This window comes from Melopsittacus undulatus, chromosome 2 (genome assembly GCF_012275295.1).
Source record: "Melopsittacus undulatus isolate bMelUnd1 chromosome 2, bMelUnd1.mat.Z, whole genome shotgun sequence".
NCBI lineage: Eukaryota > Metazoa > Chordata > Aves > Psittaciformes > Psittaculidae > Melopsittacus > Melopsittacus undulatus.
Genome location: NC_047528.1, coordinates 93293634 through 93312846, shown reverse-complemented (window position 1 = coordinate 93312846; position 19213 = coordinate 93293634). Strand labels below are relative to the sequence as shown.

Sequence of the window (19213 nt, the reverse complement as noted above, 5' to 3'; positions counted from 1 at the left end):
GAAATGAAATTTGCAACATACTGGCTGGCTCCGATGAAAATAAAGAAATAAACCAGAAGTATAGGGCTGGCAATAGGAATACATTTTAACTGCAGATCCCAGAAACAGCTAATGCATTTTATTTATCTGTAGATAATAGAAAACACTCCGGAAAACCATCCTGACCACAGTCACTTGAAGCATGCTCTTGAGAAAGCAGAAGAATTATGTTCTCAAGTAAATGAAGGCGTGCGGGAGAAGGAAAATTCAGATAGGCTGGAGTGGATCCAGGCTCATGTTCAGTGTGAAGGCCTGTCAGAGGTAAACAAAGTGCTGTCTAGAGTAATGCACATGTGGGTGCACTTCTCCACCAGTCGGGAAGAAACCATGGCTCACTCACGGCACTGCATCAGGGGACAAACAGTGTAATTAATCAAGTCAAATAATCTTCAGTCCTTTGTTTTCATCTTTCGTTTGCTCCTGCACGTGATCCTTTATGCTGCTCGTGTTATTGCCTTCTGCGTGATAAATGCTGCTTTTGTTGCCTGGCTCTGGACTAGTACCAGGTTCAATGCTGCAATGTTCAACCACAACTTTCTGGCTTCATAGCTCCTAATAATACAGTGGTTATTGTATTGCTGTATCTTATCCAGACTATTATGGAGGGCTTTAAAACTCATCACAGGAAATATTTTTTGTGATAAAACTTTGTATACATTTTGAAAACTCAAGAATGCTGAACAAGTCTCTCCCAAGATTTCACAGAGAGAATCACTGCCTCCCATTACATGTTATTTTTTAAGGTAACAAGCTAAGTTTCTATACTGAAACTACAATAAAGCATTGTGTCCGTATGTCCTGCAAAAGGATGGGAGGGTGTTTTGATGGTCTCCCTGTTACTGGTGAAAGTAATAGAGGCAGACTGATCACAGCTTGATTTTCAAAGTATGCACTGAGTTGTTTTCAGTACTAGAAGATAAAAAAGAATAGGTCTGGTGAACTTATTGTCTTGAAAAAAATTACATTTCAGCTTATGAAATCTGTTAAAGAGGAAAAATGCATATCACAATGTCAAAAGGGTCAAAGCACATTCAACTGTCTTACAACTACTGCCTGGAGGAAAACGGCTGCTTTTATCTCCTGTACATCATGTCTGGCCCTAGAACACTAAAAATACCACCTGAAACACCAGCTGGCTGCTTGCTGACACATTATGCCAGTAGCAGCAGCATTGAATCTGTGGCAAGGAGCAATCCAGCCTTTCCCTGGTTTTCTGTCCGAGATGATTCTAATCTGTAAATCCACATCTATCTTCCCAGCTGGCCAGGATGGAAAGGAAAGGAACTGGTACAGGAAAGAATTGTATCATCACCTAGAGAAAATACACCTCAAAATGACACTTTAGGAAAGGGTAAACCTTGGCTCATCTGGTAAAAACCTCCAGATAAGTCTCAAATACAGCCAGTGGTCAGCAGCTGTCCTGTAACTCCAGGTATCACAGCTACACAGAGACAGGCTATCTGGAATTCCTTTGGTATGTTTTAATGGGTGAAAATAAAACACAATTCAGAAATCCAGGCCTTTGTAAGGAAGCTCAGCATCTGGAGAGACCATTTGCATAGCTACTGCTAATCCAGGACAGGTCATCATCAGCTTGGTTCCACTCACAGAGATGCATGCGTTTGGCAGAGAAACTTGAAAGGAGGCACAAATGCTTTTGGCTTCTCTCTGACGGTCCAGGCCATGCCCCGTGCAACTGGTGGGCTGCCTTAAAGTTAATTTTCATGTAGCCTTTCTAAGACTTGCACCGCTTATCATGCGCAAGGCAGAGACATTGCTCGTCATCCCTGTGACCCAAACTGAAACCAATGTCAGGACTCAAAATTATATTTGATCTCTTTCAGGGGAACCTCGATTGTTTTACTTTATACAGTGCGTTGTTGTTCTTCTTCTACTTTTCGCAGCAACTCGTATTTAATTCTGTTACAAACTGCCTGGGACCACGCAAGTTTCTGCACAGTGGGAAACTCTATAAAGCCAAGAGTAACAAGGAACTGTATGGCTTTCTGTTCAATGATTTCCTCCTCCTGACTCAGATCATAAAACCTCTTGGCTCTTCTGGCACAGACAAGGTCTTCAGCCCCAAATCGAATCTGCAGTACAAAATGTACAAAACTGTAAGTATCACTCTTTAATGGTGACAAAGATGGTCACACGCTAACAGTGTGGATAGCAGGCAGCAGTGCCTATACTGGGTGTGTGGGCAATGAGTTTTATATAAAGAGGCACGAAAGCTTTGGCATTTGCTGGGGATTCCAGGGACTGATGATGAGAAAGCTGGTTGTTTGCTTTAGTGAGACAAGAATAAATGCTTTTGAAGTTTTGCTAAAACAACCTTTTCTGCAAGAGGTCATGTGTACCAGGGGGTAATGGGGAGAGTAATGTTTGCTGCTCTCTGTGGGAGAGATTGCTATGCTTCATGAGGCTGCTTGTTTACTTCAGGAGAAGTGTTCCCAGACTCTGGAGGCACCTATATCTTCAATAATAAGAAAGCTTTTAAAAGTGACATATCTGAAGAAAGATGGGAGGCAGGCAGAAGGGGAAAGATACTGCAGGCACAAGATAAATCTGTTGTAAATTGCTCTATGTTTAATGCATCTGTTCAGGTATTGTGCAGTAGAGTTCTATCTTTGCCTAATGTTTTACAGCCCATTTTTCTAAATGAGGTACTAGTGAAATTACCCACAGACCCTTCTGGAGATGAACCCATCTTCCATATCTCCCACATTGATAGAGTTTATACCCTGCGGGCTGAAAGCATTAATGAAAGGTAAGTACCTACATAGGCCATATTAGTACTGAATTTGAAAAGTCTGGTGCAAATGTATATGGTGTACATATGCATAGCAGTCTCCAAGCAGTTTATCTTACAAGGCTGGAGAATTCCTTTTGCTTGAGAATACAGTGGTATTCAATATATGAAAAGAAGGGAAAAAAATGATGCTTCCTGAATTCCAATGAGACCAATGGTGAAATGGCTGGAAGGGCTGATATATAGGCCGTATTCACAACATTTTATGCTAGCATAAGGAAGCCAAAAGATGCAGTCCTCTCTTCTTCTGTTAACATTTGTTTGTGCCTGTGCAAGTGTTTGTATGGCTGTATGTTCAGTGAGATAGAGAATTAGAACTTGAAGCAAAACCCTACTGAACTAATCCCAATTAGTTTTAATCTGTTTCAGTTCAGACTGAAACAATCAAAGGAATGGCAACCTCAAAACCCCAGCTGGTGATTTTTATCTGTGGCAAGCTTATGGAGAGTGACTACCCTGATTTATACTGAAAAGGTTTCTCTACACAAATGTAAGGTCTTGAAAGATAACTTTTGTTAAAAAATGAAAGCTGAAAGTGCAGCATACCCTTTCCCCATGGTACAGACATTGTGTTATGCCAGCTTGCAAATGTATGGCCCCTGAAAATTCCAATGCATAAAAATGTATGGAACATCTTTGCTCCCTGCCTGCCTGACAGTGGTATTCATTATTATTTATATTCATAATTTTTCTTGCAAAAGATGATACTTTTATGGATACCATTTGTCCTGTGGTATATTGTCTGTCCCTCTGTGGCACAGAATGAACAAGCATCGTTGTTAGACCCTTGGTGATGAAAATTGACACAGCCTTTTCAACTCAGGCTCTATTTCACAAATCAGACTATAGCAATAATCATCTGTTCTGCATCAGAGCACTTGCAGCAGTAGTCAGAAACATCTAAACTCTGCATCACATTCATCCTACCTAGCAGGAGGAACTTGAGGGAGATGTTCAGGCACCCTACACTAAACTATCAGTGAGTGGAAGAAGCCAGATCTTCACATACTGAACGCCCTCTGGAGGTGTCTGCCTCTGCTTTCACTACAGAGAAAACCCACAGGAACTGCTATCTGAATTTGGGCGATCTTGTTAAATGCTTTTACTTATATGGGATACAGCCTTTGAGTTTCTTCTATGCACCTTTGACTTTCTTTTGTACCAGAATTGCTAATAAATGCAGCATTTTAGGTGAGATACCTCCAGGTTTTCATTATTCACTTGCTTTTAACTAAGAGCAGTGGGAAAAGAACATTAGCATCAATGAGTGATTGATTTGCCCATTTAATCACAAAAGGACCTTTGTGATCAAAGGCTTGGTATACTTCTGAAGTTACCACTTACCATTTAGGGCTGAGCTGGAAGACAGAATTGTCCTTAAGTGTTTTGTTTTCTTGAATAGCTCTCTCTGCAGAATACAGGTAAGTGGTCAGACCCAAATCCAGACCAGTGCAAGTAGCTACAATGCCCTGCAGAGCAGCAGCTCTTCGTTTTGGGATCAGAAATAGATCCTCAGCTTCTAGATTGTCTCATTTTTCCTTGACTCAGGTCTGAGGCTCCCTTGTATGTCACAGCAATTCTTCTAAACCCTTGAGGTCCCTTCTTCCATGCTTTTTCTCTGACAGTCTTTCTACTCAGTCTCTTAAGTATGAAATTATTTCTCAGAAAGGCCTGTAGGGAACCATGATCATTCATCATCTGTGTACTCCATGATGTGTCACATGGCTCAGAAGGATTTTGGTACAAAACCTTAGGGATTAAGAAATGTGGCCACCTTTACAGTATAGCTTGTATCTGTTCTGTGTCAAAGGATTCACAGCAGTAGTCGGAAACATCTAAACTCTCCACAATGTTCATCCTACCTTAGCTGGAGGAACTTCAGTGAGATGCACAGGCTTGCTACACTTGATACTTCCTGTATCTTGCCCTTGAGAGACCTCACTTGGAGTATTGTGTACAGTTCTGGTACATAAAAAGGACATAGAGCTGTTGGAGCAGGTCCAGAGGAGGGCCACAAGGATGATCAGGGGACTGGAGCACCTCCCATATGAAGACAGGCTGAGAAAGTTGGGGCTGTTCAGCCTGGAGAAGAGAAGGCTGCGTGGAGACCTCATAGCAGCCTTCCAGTATCTGAAGGGGGCCTGCAGGGATGCTGGGAAGGGACTCTTCATTAGGGACAAGGGGTAACTGGTTCAAACTTAAACAGGGGAAGTTCAGGTTAGATGTAAGGAGGAAGTTCTTTACTGTGAGGGTGGTGAGGTACTGGAATGGGTTGCCCAGGAAAGTTGTGAATGCTCCATCCCTGGCAGTGTTCAAGGCCAGGTTGGATGAAGCCTTGGGTGATATGGTTTAGTGTGAGGTGTCCCTGCCCATGGCAGGGGGGTTGGAACTGGATGATCTTAAGGTCCTTTCCAACCCTAACTATTCTATGATTCTATGACCTGCTGGCTTCAAGACTTATTACAATAAAGAAAAAGGGTTGGTGAAACCAAACCTATTATCTATACCTTTTGTTTCTTACCAAGTCCCTCCTGCTTGTGATTCTCTTGAGCTTTATGTGGTGAGATCTGCTAGCTTGGGATGATTAAATTTCTTCAGGAGCTATAAATTCCAATAAGATCTCTATCAGGCAGACAGCTTCAATGTCATAGAACCTGTGATGGGGCCAAAGCCGTGGTTGGGAAGGAGGAATACCCTTTAATTTTGTCTGCTGTGCTCCAGGGATGAACAATGGGAATGCTATTTTACAGCTTTTTTCCCTTTCCTTCTGAAGGACTGCCTGGGTTCAGAAGATCAAAGCTGCTTCAGAACTTTACATAGAGACTGAAAAGAAGAAGAGGGAAAAGGCCTACTTAGGTACAGCATGGGATGAGGGGGTCACATCTTTTGTGGAAAAGTTCACAGGCAGGAAAATACACTGAATAATTTCTCTCACCTCTTCTGTTTCACCACAGTTCGTTCACAAAGAGCAACAGGCATTGGGAGGTTGATGGTGAATATTGTTGAAGGCATTGAACTAAAACCCTGTAGGTCCCATGGTAAGTGCTTTGGGGTTTTCATAATATGCTCTATGAAGAAGACATTCCTATATGTCAGACTAACTTTGAAGGAGGTTCTGTCCAAAACATGGTTTTGTTTAATTAAGCAATTTTAATGAGCTTAAAATATGTGCAAATGATTTTGTGCAGTTCAGTAACAGTCATGCAGTTTTCCTGAATAAAGCATTTGTTTCAGACAAACTTAGTTTCCATCACATTAGAGACCGTAAGCCACAAGGTCCTATGAGGCCACAAGCTTTCCCTTGCTTGTTAGCTGTAGGTGTAAAAGGGTATTTAGGAAGAAGATCACAGACCTAGAAACCTGATTATTCTCTTCTGTTTGTTTCCATCCCCCAGGAAAGAGTAACCCATACTGTGAGGTGACGATGGGCTCTCAGTGCCACATTACCAAGACGATACAGGACACCCTCAACCCCAAGTGGAACTCCAACTGCCAGTTCTTTATCAAAGACCTTGAGCAGGATGTGCTCTGCATTACAGTGTTCGAGAGGGACCAGTTCTCCCCAGATGGTACGTAAGGAGCTGCTGTCCTTCCAGGGGCATTTTTCAGTTCTCCCATTCTGAAGAGACACATGCTTGCTGAGGTAAATCACAGAATCAGAGAATGGTTTGGGTTGGAAGGGACCCTTAAAGATCGTCTAGTTCCAACCCTGGTATTGAACCCCTCTGCATACTGGGAGCCTACTACCCTTGCTCCCTCCTGAGTGGAGTCATGCTAGTATGAACACAAAAAGAATCAAGCTTTCTCTGTTTTTCTTTTTGGGGGGGTGGTGGGGGTTCCTTTCTTGTGCAGCTTGACAACAACTAAAGTATGGTTTGCAGTTCTGCTGAGTCTTTAAAAAACTCTGGATGCTGTTTGCAAAAGGATGGGTTTATGCAGGAGGAAGAGAAATGTCTTCAAGTAATATGCAATAATAGTGTCAGAAATGAATCCAGGATTCCTAACCCATTCGTATTTCATAACCTGGGATAAATATATGGAGCATTGAAGAGTGCATTTAAATTCATAATCTCTCAAGAGGTATTTGGATAGGACTGTCATTCACGTGGCCAGGGCCAGCTGGCCCATTGAACTTGTGTGATGAGCCTCTTGGCTTTATCACCTCCAGAGGGCTTCACACTCCATTTGAATGTGCAGCAGCCTTTGGCCTTTTTTCTAACGTATCATAAAACAAATAAGCTACTGAATTGAGGCAGCTGTCAGTTACATAGTGGATTTTTCTGATTATGAGGCCATTTACTTCTAATGCTGCTGCTGTCTAATGCTGTCTAATACAGTCTAGATAAAATCCAATTTGCTGCCAATTGGCAGCCTTTGGCAGCCTTCAACTGCAAAAGATATAGTTGCGCTGAATACTTGTTTTCTCCTCTTGTTATATCTAGATGGAAGCTTAGTTCCTTCTGCAAGTTAGCGTTTTATTGCAGCATAAGCAAGTTGTGTCACTCCTGAGCATGCTGTCTTTTTGCATTTCAGACTTTTTGGGCAGAACAGAGATCCGTGTGGCAGACATTAAGAAGGATCAGGGTTCAAAGGGACCAGTTACAAAGTGTCTCCTTCTACATGAAGTTCCAACAGGAGAAATAGTCGTCCGACTAGACCTGCAATTGTTCGATGAGCCTTAGAAGGAAAGGGACCAATGTTTTCTTTCAGCCTGAGTTCACTGCAATAGGTTTCTGCAGAAGCCGTCACAAAACCCTTACTGGTGTGGTATGAAACTACTGCTTGCCCTTCACGTGTAAGAGGGTTATCAAAGCAAACAGGAGCATCTTTGTGCCTTGATAATTCTCACTGAGAAATGAATCCCAGTTTAGTGAGGAGACCTCCCTCAATTTCTCTATGAGGAACTTGATGTTAGGGTTTATGAAACAACCTAAATGTTCGTTGTGCTCCAGTCTGAAAGGCTGGCAAACCATGTAGGTTGCTGTGCTTGCTCCAGTTACCCTACTCTTTAATTTATATGAAGAAGGCAATGTTGGTATGTTTTGGAGGCTTTCTGCAGGGTTTTCCCCCTTAAGGAATTCTGTGTCTATTGCTCAGCAAAGTGGCGTGTAAATGTAATGTGAGTGGAAGGAGCAGTTACGCAGTAAGAAGATCTTTGGAGATCTTCATGATGGTATTGAAAAGACTTAGATAATAGATAGTTTATATCTATAAACAGAGAAGATTCTATTAACATACCACTTCATGATGCACGTTGCCCCTGAAAATAAATTCTGTACAGGCCTTCTGCACAGAGATGAATTGCAGTCCAGAAAAGTCCACCCACTTGGTACCTTTGGAAATTGCTGTTTTCTGTAGGACTGTAAGTGTTTGAACAGTAAGCAAAGGATTAAATGTAGAGCCCTGCTGTATGTTGTGCTATACCACTTCAATGCTCCTTTCCTGCTGCTGCTTGACTGTCTGACCTCAGATGGATGATCTGTCACCTGCAGTGGGGGAATTCAGCAAATCACAGCTCTAGCTCTGGCAGCTAATTTCTACCCCACAGAGTCTAGTTTGCAAAGCAATTAGTGGTGACCAGTTATTAAATTGGACCATGCCTGTGTTTGACATAGTGTCACTAAATTCAGGGCAGCAGCATTCTGTAGCTCACAAAGGTGTTTGTGGGAACCCGTGTGACCACAGGGTTGGTGGAAGCGATACTGGATGCAACCAGAAACAGTGCTTGTGATGGTGCAGAGTGGGTGACCCCAAAGTAAAAGCCTTGTCATATGGGGGAATGCCAGGGCTTATATATCAATTTAACTCTACAAATACACACACACATAGGCACACATCCAGCAAACTTTCCCTGTTTGGCAGAGCAGCCAGCTTTAAGCTTGCACTTACATCTTGTTTCCCTTAAGCACATGTGTAAGTGCTTTGCTGAATCTGGACTCGAGACAGAATAGACCCCTAAGAGTGAAATTCCTCTATTCCTCTTTGTTCTCCTTGGATTCATTTTGTTCATGACCTATCATGCATACACTGGTATTTTTGTAAGGACTTTCTTTCCGAATGGGAGGTGTCAGCCTCTTTCATTAGCATGTGAACGTTCTTGTGGAGCCTGTTGTTAGGTTTTGGTGTTCCTTGCATGTCCTTTCAGTACTGGTTTCACCTTTCCTGTATAGGTGGTGTTCTCTAGCACTACAAGTCTTACTGATTTCCATTAGGAAATTAGGATATATTCATAATGGATAGGTAGATGCAGTATGATAGTAAGTGTAAACTGTGCTGGGAAGTGTCTGTGTATTATAATTTCCTAAAAGACCACTGTAATGTTTCAAGCAATGGGAAAAAAAACCCAAGTATGTTGGAGGGACAACAAAGTTTACATTTCATACTTATCAGAATCGCTTTATTATTTATTTATTGAAGATAGTGTAGAATTTTGTATCAGAAATGACAGACATACTTATGTATTTTTTGAAACAAAACAGAGCTACACACTTTAGTTGGAAACTTTCAACTGACCACATTTTAGAGGGAGTGTAACTTCCTAGGCATGCATTTGTTTACCACTAACTGGCTAAAAACACAATTAAGAGAACTTTAAGTTTCTATTTTTCAATGTTGTTAAGAAAATGCTTTCAATTAAAATATGTAAATAGTACTAAACCCATGCTTTCCTAATTCCATATCAATACATTTTATTAAATATAATGTATATGAAAATACACATTGTTGTGGTAGGATAAAAAAGAGTGATCAAAATCTATTAATGGAGTAACATTAAATGTCATTGTCTAACCTTTTATCGCTGTCCTAATTTTACTCAGTAGCTGTAAATATGGTGAACACTCATTTCAGTGTTTAAAAAGTAGCATCATGTCTTTACGGTCTCATTTCACCAGCATGAATTACAGTAACAGCTAAATAGACATAACAGGACAAAAAAACACAGTGTGTGCAACACATAGATCCTGGCCATGTTTTCAAAGGGAGCCTCAAGGAGCTGCACCAGCCTCTGAGACACAACTGGTGCTGGAAGTGGGGAACCCTTAGCTGCAGGGGGCTCCTCTGATTGCAACCCTTGTCATGGACATGTACAATTGCACCATTTTGGGGAACTGTAACGGAACTGAGCACCTTCCCAAGCACCATCACTTGTGATTTCCCACTGACTCTCAATGCACAGGCGTGTTTAACTCCCATTAACGTCAGAAGGAGTTACACAGATAGGATGATGATGAAAGACTGGAGTTTGGCTCACCAATATTTAATGAATCCCTCATAATGGGTCTAATCCTAGAGAAAACTTGTCCTAATCCCTCTGCATTGAGGACAGAATGTATATATGCCCTTAGAGCCAGCCGACTGTGCATCAGGATGTCCCTGTTTTCTTATTGCTTGCCCTCAGAGCTCTGTAGCATATTGGCACTGTTGGCTTCCCAGATGGAGCTACTTTTCACTAGTGTTAGCCAAAAGTTCTTAGAAACCCATTGACTCCAGCCTGGTTTTCCCTGTTCAGGTATGCTCTCGTCTTGCACATTGCTTTGCATTAACTTCATGGCTGTGTGTGGGCTACAGCTTTCTGCTTTTCTATCCACCATAGCTGCATAGATCTCCTGCTCATCCAGGACTTACTGCTTTAAAGGACTTCATGCTCTTTGCTGAAAGAGAAAAGAGACTCATTCACTGTCTTCCTCCTAGTGTTTTCATAGAGCATACTGCAGTTTCTCATAGGCTTGTTTAAATGCCACCTATATTGAGGAAGGGAGAGGCACGCAGCAATACCTATGAAGTCAGGTATCTCTTCCTGTCTTTAGAAAGCCAGCTGGCATTTCCACAATGTATGAAGGCTGAGCTATCCTCTTACAAGTACCACATGCTGGCAGTCAGGCCAAACTCTGCTAGTCAGTGCTAACAGTATTTAATACCTACATGTAGATGCTATTTTTCAGATGCTGGTTATTGATATCTCTGAATACCTTCCTAAAATAGCACACCTCAGCTCACAGGTCCCTTCTCCAGCCCCATCAAGATGTGTGTAAACTTTTCCTAACATAATGCAAAATAACTGTAACAACAAAATCGAAGCCCAGAAAATGCTTTGATCGCATTTTGGATTAAAAGAGCAGATTCGTGTAGATGAGCATACTCACTACAACACAGAGCTTGTAAACCTGTTTTATTCCCTTAGGTTCATTAATTTTAACAAGGAGAATAGTGTTTCTCCTTAGTGCTTCCCTGGTTTTAAGGCCTGTAATAGGGCTGAGTTAATGGGTCAGAAACTGGAAGGGAACAACACTGGTTTTAGAAGTTACTCAAATGACTTGTGAAAGATGCTGGTAGCTGGGAGCAGTCAGGATGTCAATGCTGTGGCTGCAGACAGGAGAGGATACTGAAGAAAAAGGAAAGTCTCTTTTTCTTCCTGGTTTTTGCTTTTTTTTTGGGGGGGTAGATAGTTTAAGATGGGATCCACAGTCTCACAGCAGAACTTCAATTATCCAGGATCCCAAACATCCATGATATAACAACAGTTATTAATAACAAACCCTGCATTTGTCCTCAGCCTGGGAGAGCCACACTGGATTTAGTGCAGCTTTCTGTTTATGCGGGAGTTTGGATGCACTTTCTTGTACAAGTGGAGCTTTGCGGTGTTTGTAATACCTCTGTACACCTCCTTCCAGGAATTCCCTTCTGAGGTATAGGTCTGAAGTGCTTTGGCACTGTGCTGTTTCAAGGTGCTTTCACAAGGACTTCATACACTTGTTAACATTGCTGCCTGGCCCTTTGCTTTCCTGGTGCCACCCAGGCAGCTCTCAGGAACCATCCGGAAGCGCATGGGTCCATGCCCTTTCCATACAGGGGAACCAGCTGCACCACCATCAGTGTGCCAGTTTTCTGTCTCTCAAAGACTTGTCCTTGTAGCATGCAGTCATAAGAGGTAGCTGCCAGCAATGCCTTTATACATCAGCAGGGCAGATGTCTGTTCTTTCACTTGCATCATCTCCATCACTGCTGTGATTGCTCTAAGGATCAGCCTGGTCTTGTTGATCCACCCTGGGAGCTTTTTCTCCCTGTGGACTGGAGGCAGCCCTTTAAGAGTTGCCTCTCAGGAAACCCACCTAAGCTCATTTTCCACAGGTGCAGCTGGAAGCCATTTTGTTCATGGCAGCTTCAGCTCCCCCCTTTCCCATGGTCCAGCCTGCCACCTGAGCACACACCCCTGCTGTCCTTCCCTGCTGTGCCAGACTGTGAGCTGGGCCCGTAGCCTCGGTTCATTGCCATAAGGGTTGAGGTTCATGTCTGGGATCAGCCAGGTCCCCTCTCAGACATTATTTTCTCCACCTGCTGAGCCTGCCGCCTCTCTCCAAGCCAAACACAGGCTGTGCTGCATAAGTGAGCACAGCGGGTGACTGGAAAACACATCTCACCTCATCTCACTTCCCTGTTCTACCACGTTCCCTCTGGGTTTGTCTTCTGTGTATGTCTTGTGAGTAAACTGGTGCTTCTGTCCTGTAATTAATTAAGTCCTTTGCAAAGCATCACTCTTTCCTTCTCTCAAACCTCAGTTCCAAGAGCTCAGCTGTGTGGAACAGTGCTGTTTCAGGGACTTCTTTCCAGTCTTCTCCCTTGCAGCTCATCTGCTAGCTGCCATCTCTGGTGCAGCCCCTGGCTCAACAAGAACTTCAGCAGATGCTTCACTTTAATTTGTGCCCCAATTTAGTGCAAAGGCAACATAAAGACAGATGGGTGCCTATGTGCTTTGGTGGGGATGTGTGGAGGAATTCAGAAGGCTTGGCTAAAGTAGAATCTACATTATGAACTTGATTCAAGCACTGTAAGTGTTGGAAAACTGCAATAGAGCATCAAACAAAATGTCAAGATCAAGGTAAAATGCTAAGTACTTCATAGCCTTTGCAGCTGTTTTCTTCCTTATCTTTCTGAAAGTGTTTTTAGCCACTAAACTCACCTGAACTTTGTTTACTGGGCAAATCATAATTCTTATACTTACAGATTGTGACCCACTGGGAAGTGCTGTAAAATAAAAAGCCACTAAGGCTGACCTCAGCCTCGGAAATACCGAGTACCTTGACAAGTATGGTGCTGGTAGAAAGCCAGACTGTAAAGCCCTGAGAGGCTGCATGCAGCCGGTGAGTTGACTTGGGCACATCGAAAGCGCACGTCACTGAGCTGACACTAAGCCAAAAAACTGATAAATTACTGAACTCTTTTCTAGATGCACTTAATTATTGTGTATTTTCTCAACATGAGTTTTTATGAGGGGACTTTTTAAATGTTCATTTTATGATTTTTTTACCCTTTAAAAAGAAATAAATCCCTTTTTGTTACATGTGAGTAGGGCTGGGGGGGACATTGTGGATAATGCAGTTTTTGTAATATTATTAAATACATTTTCAAAACTAAGATGTGAGAAGTCCAAACTTCTACTGCAACAGCAGTATCTCTTTCATGCTGCTCTGCTTGCCACTGTGATACTTCAGTGTATTCAAATCCAGCAGTCGGAACCCTTGAAACACAGAAAAACCTGGGAATCAGGTTATGTCACCTTAGCTTCGAGGTGCGTGCTTTATACATAAATACCACATGTATCCTGGTGTTTGTTTAGCCCCAGCACTCTTGCCCTACATGCATATTGATGTATCTATAGTTAAGTACATGCTTATATATATATGTGATTATTTGTATATATACTATAAAAACACAGCTATGTTGTCGTTGTCAAATACTGAGTAAATCTAACAGAAAAGAGTTTATAGGAACCCAGTTTTGTTTGTTCATTTAAATATTTTAAAATAGGGGCTGTCCTTGGGAAATTATTTTTCTGTACATAGGAGGATATATTTAGGACCTAATTTAAGAGAATAAAGATCTGCAGTAAGAATATGTTAAACTAGCCTAGTTGCTTGATATAGTTGTCAAAGGCTCTGCTGCAACTGTAGATGAATTCCTTGTGCTGCTTATAAACCTGCAAAGTGTCACTAACCCTGGATTTAGCAGCTGTTTCTGGGATGTTCAAGTGTTGTGCAAGTGAAGGGAGCTGGTGCTTTCTCCAAGCCCTATGTCAGACCTGCAGGCAGCAGCTCCTGACCACTGCAGGGAGCACATGTGGAAGGAGAGGGCTGGCAGGCAGGGTAGTAAGGGACAAAGGGGAGAAATAGGGACAGAGCGAAAAAGTAAGAGCTTGGTGAGCAGTGGGATCTCTGCCCCCCCACCCCGGAAAATGTGTGTGGGTGTCCATTGAGTGATGGATGGGAAGGAAAATCCCTCCCAGCTGTGGTGGCTGCTCCATGGGAATGGCCTCATGGTGTAACCTGCTCCTGCCAGGAGGAAGAGGGAAGGTTGTGTGTGGGACCATAGTGCTGGTCTCAGTGCTTGGCCAACTCGCTGCTCCTGCTCTCAGTCCATTCTTTCCTATCTTACCACATCTTTCAGGCTCTCCTAGGTTTGCACCCTGGGGATGGGATGCTTTTGGAGTGACCAGGCCTGGGGTCTGTAGCATTCGTGTGATCCTAAAAATCACAAAGACTTTGTAAGATAAGATCTGGCCAAACAGGAGAAAAAGGTACTTCTTTATTTTTTTTTCCCTCAGAGAAAATGGAATTAATTTGTATTGTGCATTTCTGTCACATCAAACTGTTCTACAGTAAAACATTCATACTGTGAAGTTGTCTTCTTTTGGTTTTCAAAGCATTTGTAATAGGTGTAATGAATAATTATGGCTCAGACAGCACTGTTTCTAGCAAGACAGTTCCAATTGTACTTTGATTGCTGCAAATGTCACGTTTCCTCAGCCACACTTTGTTAAATAATTCTATTATCAGACATGGTCCACTTCAGCAAAAGCTCTTAAAATGTGTTCACCTCCTTAAGGAATTGTGCTGCTTCCGAGACTGCAGTCACCAAGGTGAAAACTGACAATGCGGTTTTAGGCTGTGCAATCTGTTTGGCTTGGATGAGACTGTAGTTGTGTGAGTGAAATTATGCAAGAATAAATCCCTTTTTCTTTTCAAGTTTAACTGTGTGCTGTCATGTTCTTGTGAAGCGCTGAAGAACAGTGATATGGGGTCAGACACATGAAGAAGATATTCTGGTGAGTATTTTTGACAAAAGGACTACAACAGGTATAAGCAAAGTAATTGTTATTATTTCAGGGACACTACAGCACTTAATGTCATCCCACACGTGTAATGCATCTTTTGCATTTTCTGTCAGATTTGAAAGGTGAGAATTGACCCAATCTGTAGTAAGTCAGCAAAAATAAATTACTAAAAAATAATAATTGAAAAGCTAGCTACCCCAAAACAATTAAAGGCACTTGCTTTACAGGCCAGGTGCCATTACTTTGTGGTATCAGTGCTTTACAGAGGCCCTGCTCTGTGGCCAGCAGCACTTTGTATGCTTGTGGTTCTGCTGCTGAGAACATAGGAAGTCCCACACCGATCTCCCCCCTAATATTTGTTAATAATTACTGGTTTTGGCCAGCTGCCCTGAGGGCAATACCCTCAGTATCCTCTTAAGCAGTGGGTGCCTGTGTCTAGCTCAGCACCTGCCACACCTGCACCTTGAAAATGTCTTTTTTTTACAGCAGTTTTGGGGCTGGGTTGGCACAACAGGACAGTGCTGTAGTCAAAGCCCAGTTGGCAAATCACAGCCACTGTAGTGGTAGGTGAGGTGGGACAGATCAGGAAGCTCACCAGCTCCTTGGGGCTGCTTTATCCAGGCCAGGGCCAGCATCTCTGCTGCATGGTGCTGAGCTCTGGAAAACTGCGTTGCCTCAGGTACAGCTCGATACATTCCACTGCTGCTACGGAACAGCACCAGGAATGGAAAACAGGGTGCTAGAGACAACTTTGAGCCTTCCACTGCCCCATGGCCCATTCCACCTGCCCCTCTGCCCTGCCTCTCATACTCCTGGGGGTCCCAAGCCCCACCCCCCCTTGTCACTGACCTGTGGAGCTTCAGCATTCCCTCACCTTCCTCAGCACAAGCCTGCCTTGCCACTCCCACTGCCTTCAGAACCAGCACTTCATTCTGCCTTGGACCTTCCCATTCCCAGCCCAGCAGCCAAGGGTGGCCTTTACCCCTCCTGGCAGGATGCATGGCCACCAACACCAGGCTGGCCCCCTGGGGAATACACTTCCAGCAAAAGCCCAGGGCTAAACAGTCCCTCCCCTGCAGAGATACGTGTTTTTATCAAAAATTCTCTAACAACAACAACAACAACAAAATTAAACGTGGCTGGTGAATAATGCCACTGAAATGAGCTCGTGCAACAGGACTGCTGCCCTGCTGGCCTGACAATATCCTGAGCAAAAGTTTTCTCTGGTGACTGGTGGAACCTCACAGCAGCAGTGACCCAATTTATCAGCTCCTACACTGTTACTCTCCCTTTCCTTCTGAGCAATGTCCCCCTGCAGTCAGGGCAAGCAACGTTTTCAAGCTGGGTTATGAAATGTTCAGCAAGAACCAAATGAAACTCACTATAGCTTCACCTCTCTCCCTCAGCGCTGGTTCCTGAATCAAAACACTTCACACCATCTATTCAAGAAGAAGTAAGTTTATTGTTTTCATCTGTCAGATTTCACTGTGAGTGACAAGGACAGTGTGCTATGCCACCTCTCTCATGATTTTGGTGAGTTTCTGGATCTTTGTCCTTGTTGACATGTCCACATACTTCTCCCCAACGTTGACAATCATGCCACCAAGGATGGCCGGGTCAGTCTAAAGGAGAAACATTGATCAGAAATTCTATTAGCAAAACTCTGCGAGCTCAGCAAGCAATTTTTACACTGGTAAAACAAAGAAAAAAGAAAGCTTTTAAAAGAGCCTTAAAATAACTTTGCAGTCATTGTGTTCCAAAGTTAAGATTTTAGTAACTAAAGCATCATCAGGGAAGTACAGATTATGTAATACAGCTACTGAATTCACTGGAATTAGTATTTTAAGATCAGGGAGACGAACCCCAGCTGCTGAGATTTATTTACAAATCAAAAATTCAGACCTTGGTCTCCAGCTTCAAGACCTCTCCCTTAGCCAAGAATCCATTCAGAGCACTTTTCAGCTCAGTAAGGCTGGCATCATCCAAGGGCTGAAAAATACGAACAGAAGACAAAGAAAATGAAGGACTTGAAAATATCCAAGAGACATAACAAGAACCCAGATTTTCTCTTCAGATTCTTCTAAAGGCAGACATGTGCACCAACAGGGAAATTAAGCAGGCTTCTTTAACAGTAAAAACTGAAGGACAGCACAGAAACACCCCTTAATTTCATACACGTTGTGTTGCCTTAATTTCATAGACATTGTGTTGTTTGTGCAAACATTTGATACTGACATCTTCAGATGGCATCAGGAATCTGTACCTGCCAAAGTACACACTTGATGGAAAATCCTTATCTGCCTCACAACAGCATTCAAGTTGTACAAGAAAAGATTAATTTTGCTGTTTCTAGCAATTGAGACCATGGCCTTGAGAAGAAACACTATTTCATGTAAAGCACTGGGGAGTGACTGAGGACTTGACAGTTGAGATCCAGCCTGGCTGCAGGCTTGCAGAGTGCTCCTGGCTAAGTACACCTCTCTCCATCACCACAGGAACTTGATCTGGAGGTTCCCAACTAACCTGTGCAGTGGTGACTGTGCACACCACTTCTCCTCGGTATGCACTCATGATCTTTCCAAATGCAGAGACAATGTCTGGTGTGTAACGCAAGCGACCGTTTTCAGCCAGCAAATCTGGAAGAGGCAGATGCATTGGAAGGGTTTAAAGCAGCCACTAGAAGCAGTTTTGGTTAACTAACAGTAATAACAAGCAGCCTTACATGTTTTTCTTAAGTCAGATGGTTACTCACTCATCAGGTTGACAGTAATAGGGGACATCTTCTCTTTTGCTAAGGCATCGTTCACAGCTTTCTGTTTAACTGCGCTCTTGGTGTGAGGGTTCATAACAACACTGGATAGCTTGGGGTCCTTCAAAAGGGTCTAATAAGATACACAAAGGCACGCAAACAATGTTATGAAGGCCAGGAGTTTCCAGGCATTACAAGGCCCAACTGGACTACCCAAAGCAAGCAACATGGTCATTCCTTGAGAAAGAATGAAGAGGTCTGAAGCTAATGGGAAGAGAAACAACAGCTCCAGATGTATCTCACTTATAGCAGTGTTTTTTCTTAGAGCTGATGCTCCTCCTGCATCTCTTCCAAGCACTTTAACAGTGGTTGTGCACTGTGGGCAGCACGCACGCCTGCCCAGCTCAGTGGGAGTCTCAAGATGCAAGAGTCCACCTCCCTCCTAGCCAGCAGCAGCCTCGCTGCCGCCCACCCCATGGGCGAGCTTCAGCGAACACAAGCTGTAGAATCCCTTACCCACACTCGGCCCAGCTCCTTCTCCACCTGCTCCAGCTTCTTCTGCTTGGCGGCGGCAGAGTACAGCGCGGTGGCATAGCGCCCTTCCAGCCCGTACACCTGGATGGGGGGCTGAGGGCGAGAGGCCGGGCGGCGCCTCAGACAGGCTCCGAGCCGGGGACCCGGCTGCTGCCCGCCTCTCGCCACACCGGCGGCCCGCCGGTGACCCTCCTGCTCCCCTCACCTTGACAAGCTTGGAGACCGGCCTAGCTGCCGAAGTGCTCAGCTGCCGCACCTGTAGGGCACAAAACGGCCGGAGGGGCCGTGCTGGGAAATGGGTATGGGAACACGCGTGACATGCCGTGTCGTCCCTTCCAGCCCCTGTCCCCCCATACCACGGCAAGGCCTTCACCGCCCCCCAACTTCACCTTCAGGGAGAGCCCCGCTGCCGCCGCCATCTTCCCCGGCCTCCAGTCAGGGTCACCGCTGCGCCCGGCCCCCGCGGCGGGGCACTGAGCATGCGCAGCTGCAGCCACCTCCCCAGCCGCTCTGTAGCCGCAGTCCTCTTCCCCAGTGCCTGCCGGGAGCTGTAGTTCCCGAGGCCGGGCAGGCCCCAGCAGCGCCCTCCGAGCTCCAGTTGAAACGTTCCCCTCGCTGCCCGTTCTCACACCCTGGTGCTGAAGATGGCTGTCCTGAGGCAGGGTCTGGTGGTGCGGGATGTGCGGGGGGAACCAGGGTGACCAGGGCAGTGGATCCCCTAGAGTGCTTCAGTCCAGGCTGTGGCTGTGCTGCACATGCTGTTACACCCAGCCCCTCAGTTGGCCATGCCTGTAACTATGGCTTTGCAGGTGGAGGGACTATGGGATGGGAAGAGAGGTTCAGGCAATATTAAGGGCCTTGCAGGCTGCAGTGGCCCCCCTCACTGTCTCATTACTGTAAGGGTCCTGTAACTCTCACACCCATGCACATGTTCAGATGCACCAGGAGAGAGTGTCCCATGAGTTTTTCA

General features: G+C 44.2%; 2 protein-coding genes across 2 annotated transcripts in view; one reads left to right on the top strand and one right to left on the bottom strand.

Annotated features, from left to right (window-relative positions):
* The window catches only part of ITSN1 (intersectin 1), a 142637-nt gene extending 127760 nt beyond the window's left edge, over window positions 1-14877 (top strand). Inside the window, exons 33-39 of the mRNA XM_031051209.2 lie at window positions 133-300; window positions 1944-2156; window positions 2688-2809; window positions 5625-5707; window positions 5806-5889; window positions 6247-6420; window positions 7385-14877. Of these exons, the coding sequence (XP_030907069.2) occupies window positions 133-300; window positions 1944-2156; window positions 2688-2809; window positions 5625-5707; window positions 5806-5889; window positions 6247-6420; window positions 7385-7533 (993 nt within the window). The 3' untranslated portion in view covers window positions 7534-14877. The remainder of the gene's footprint in view (window positions 1-132; window positions 301-1943; window positions 2157-2687; window positions 2810-5624; window positions 5708-5805; window positions 5890-6246; window positions 6421-7384) is intronic.
* A 1523-nt stretch (window positions 14878-16400) lies between these two features.
* Window positions 16401-18709, bottom strand: ATP5PO (ATP synthase peripheral stalk subunit OSCP). The gene is made up of 7 exons (XM_005151660.2): window positions 18633-18709; window positions 18449-18499; window positions 18226-18336; window positions 17713-17842; window positions 17484-17596; window positions 16863-16949; window positions 16401-16582 (listed from the first exon to the last, which is right to left on the bottom strand). Exons 1-7 carry the CDS (start codon window positions 18660-18662, stop codon window positions 16469-16471), a joined length of 636 nt encoding a protein of 211 aa, XP_005151717.1. The 5' UTR covers window positions 18663-18709; the 3' UTR covers window positions 16401-16468.
* Between the last annotated feature and the right edge of the window lie 504 nt (window positions 18710-19213).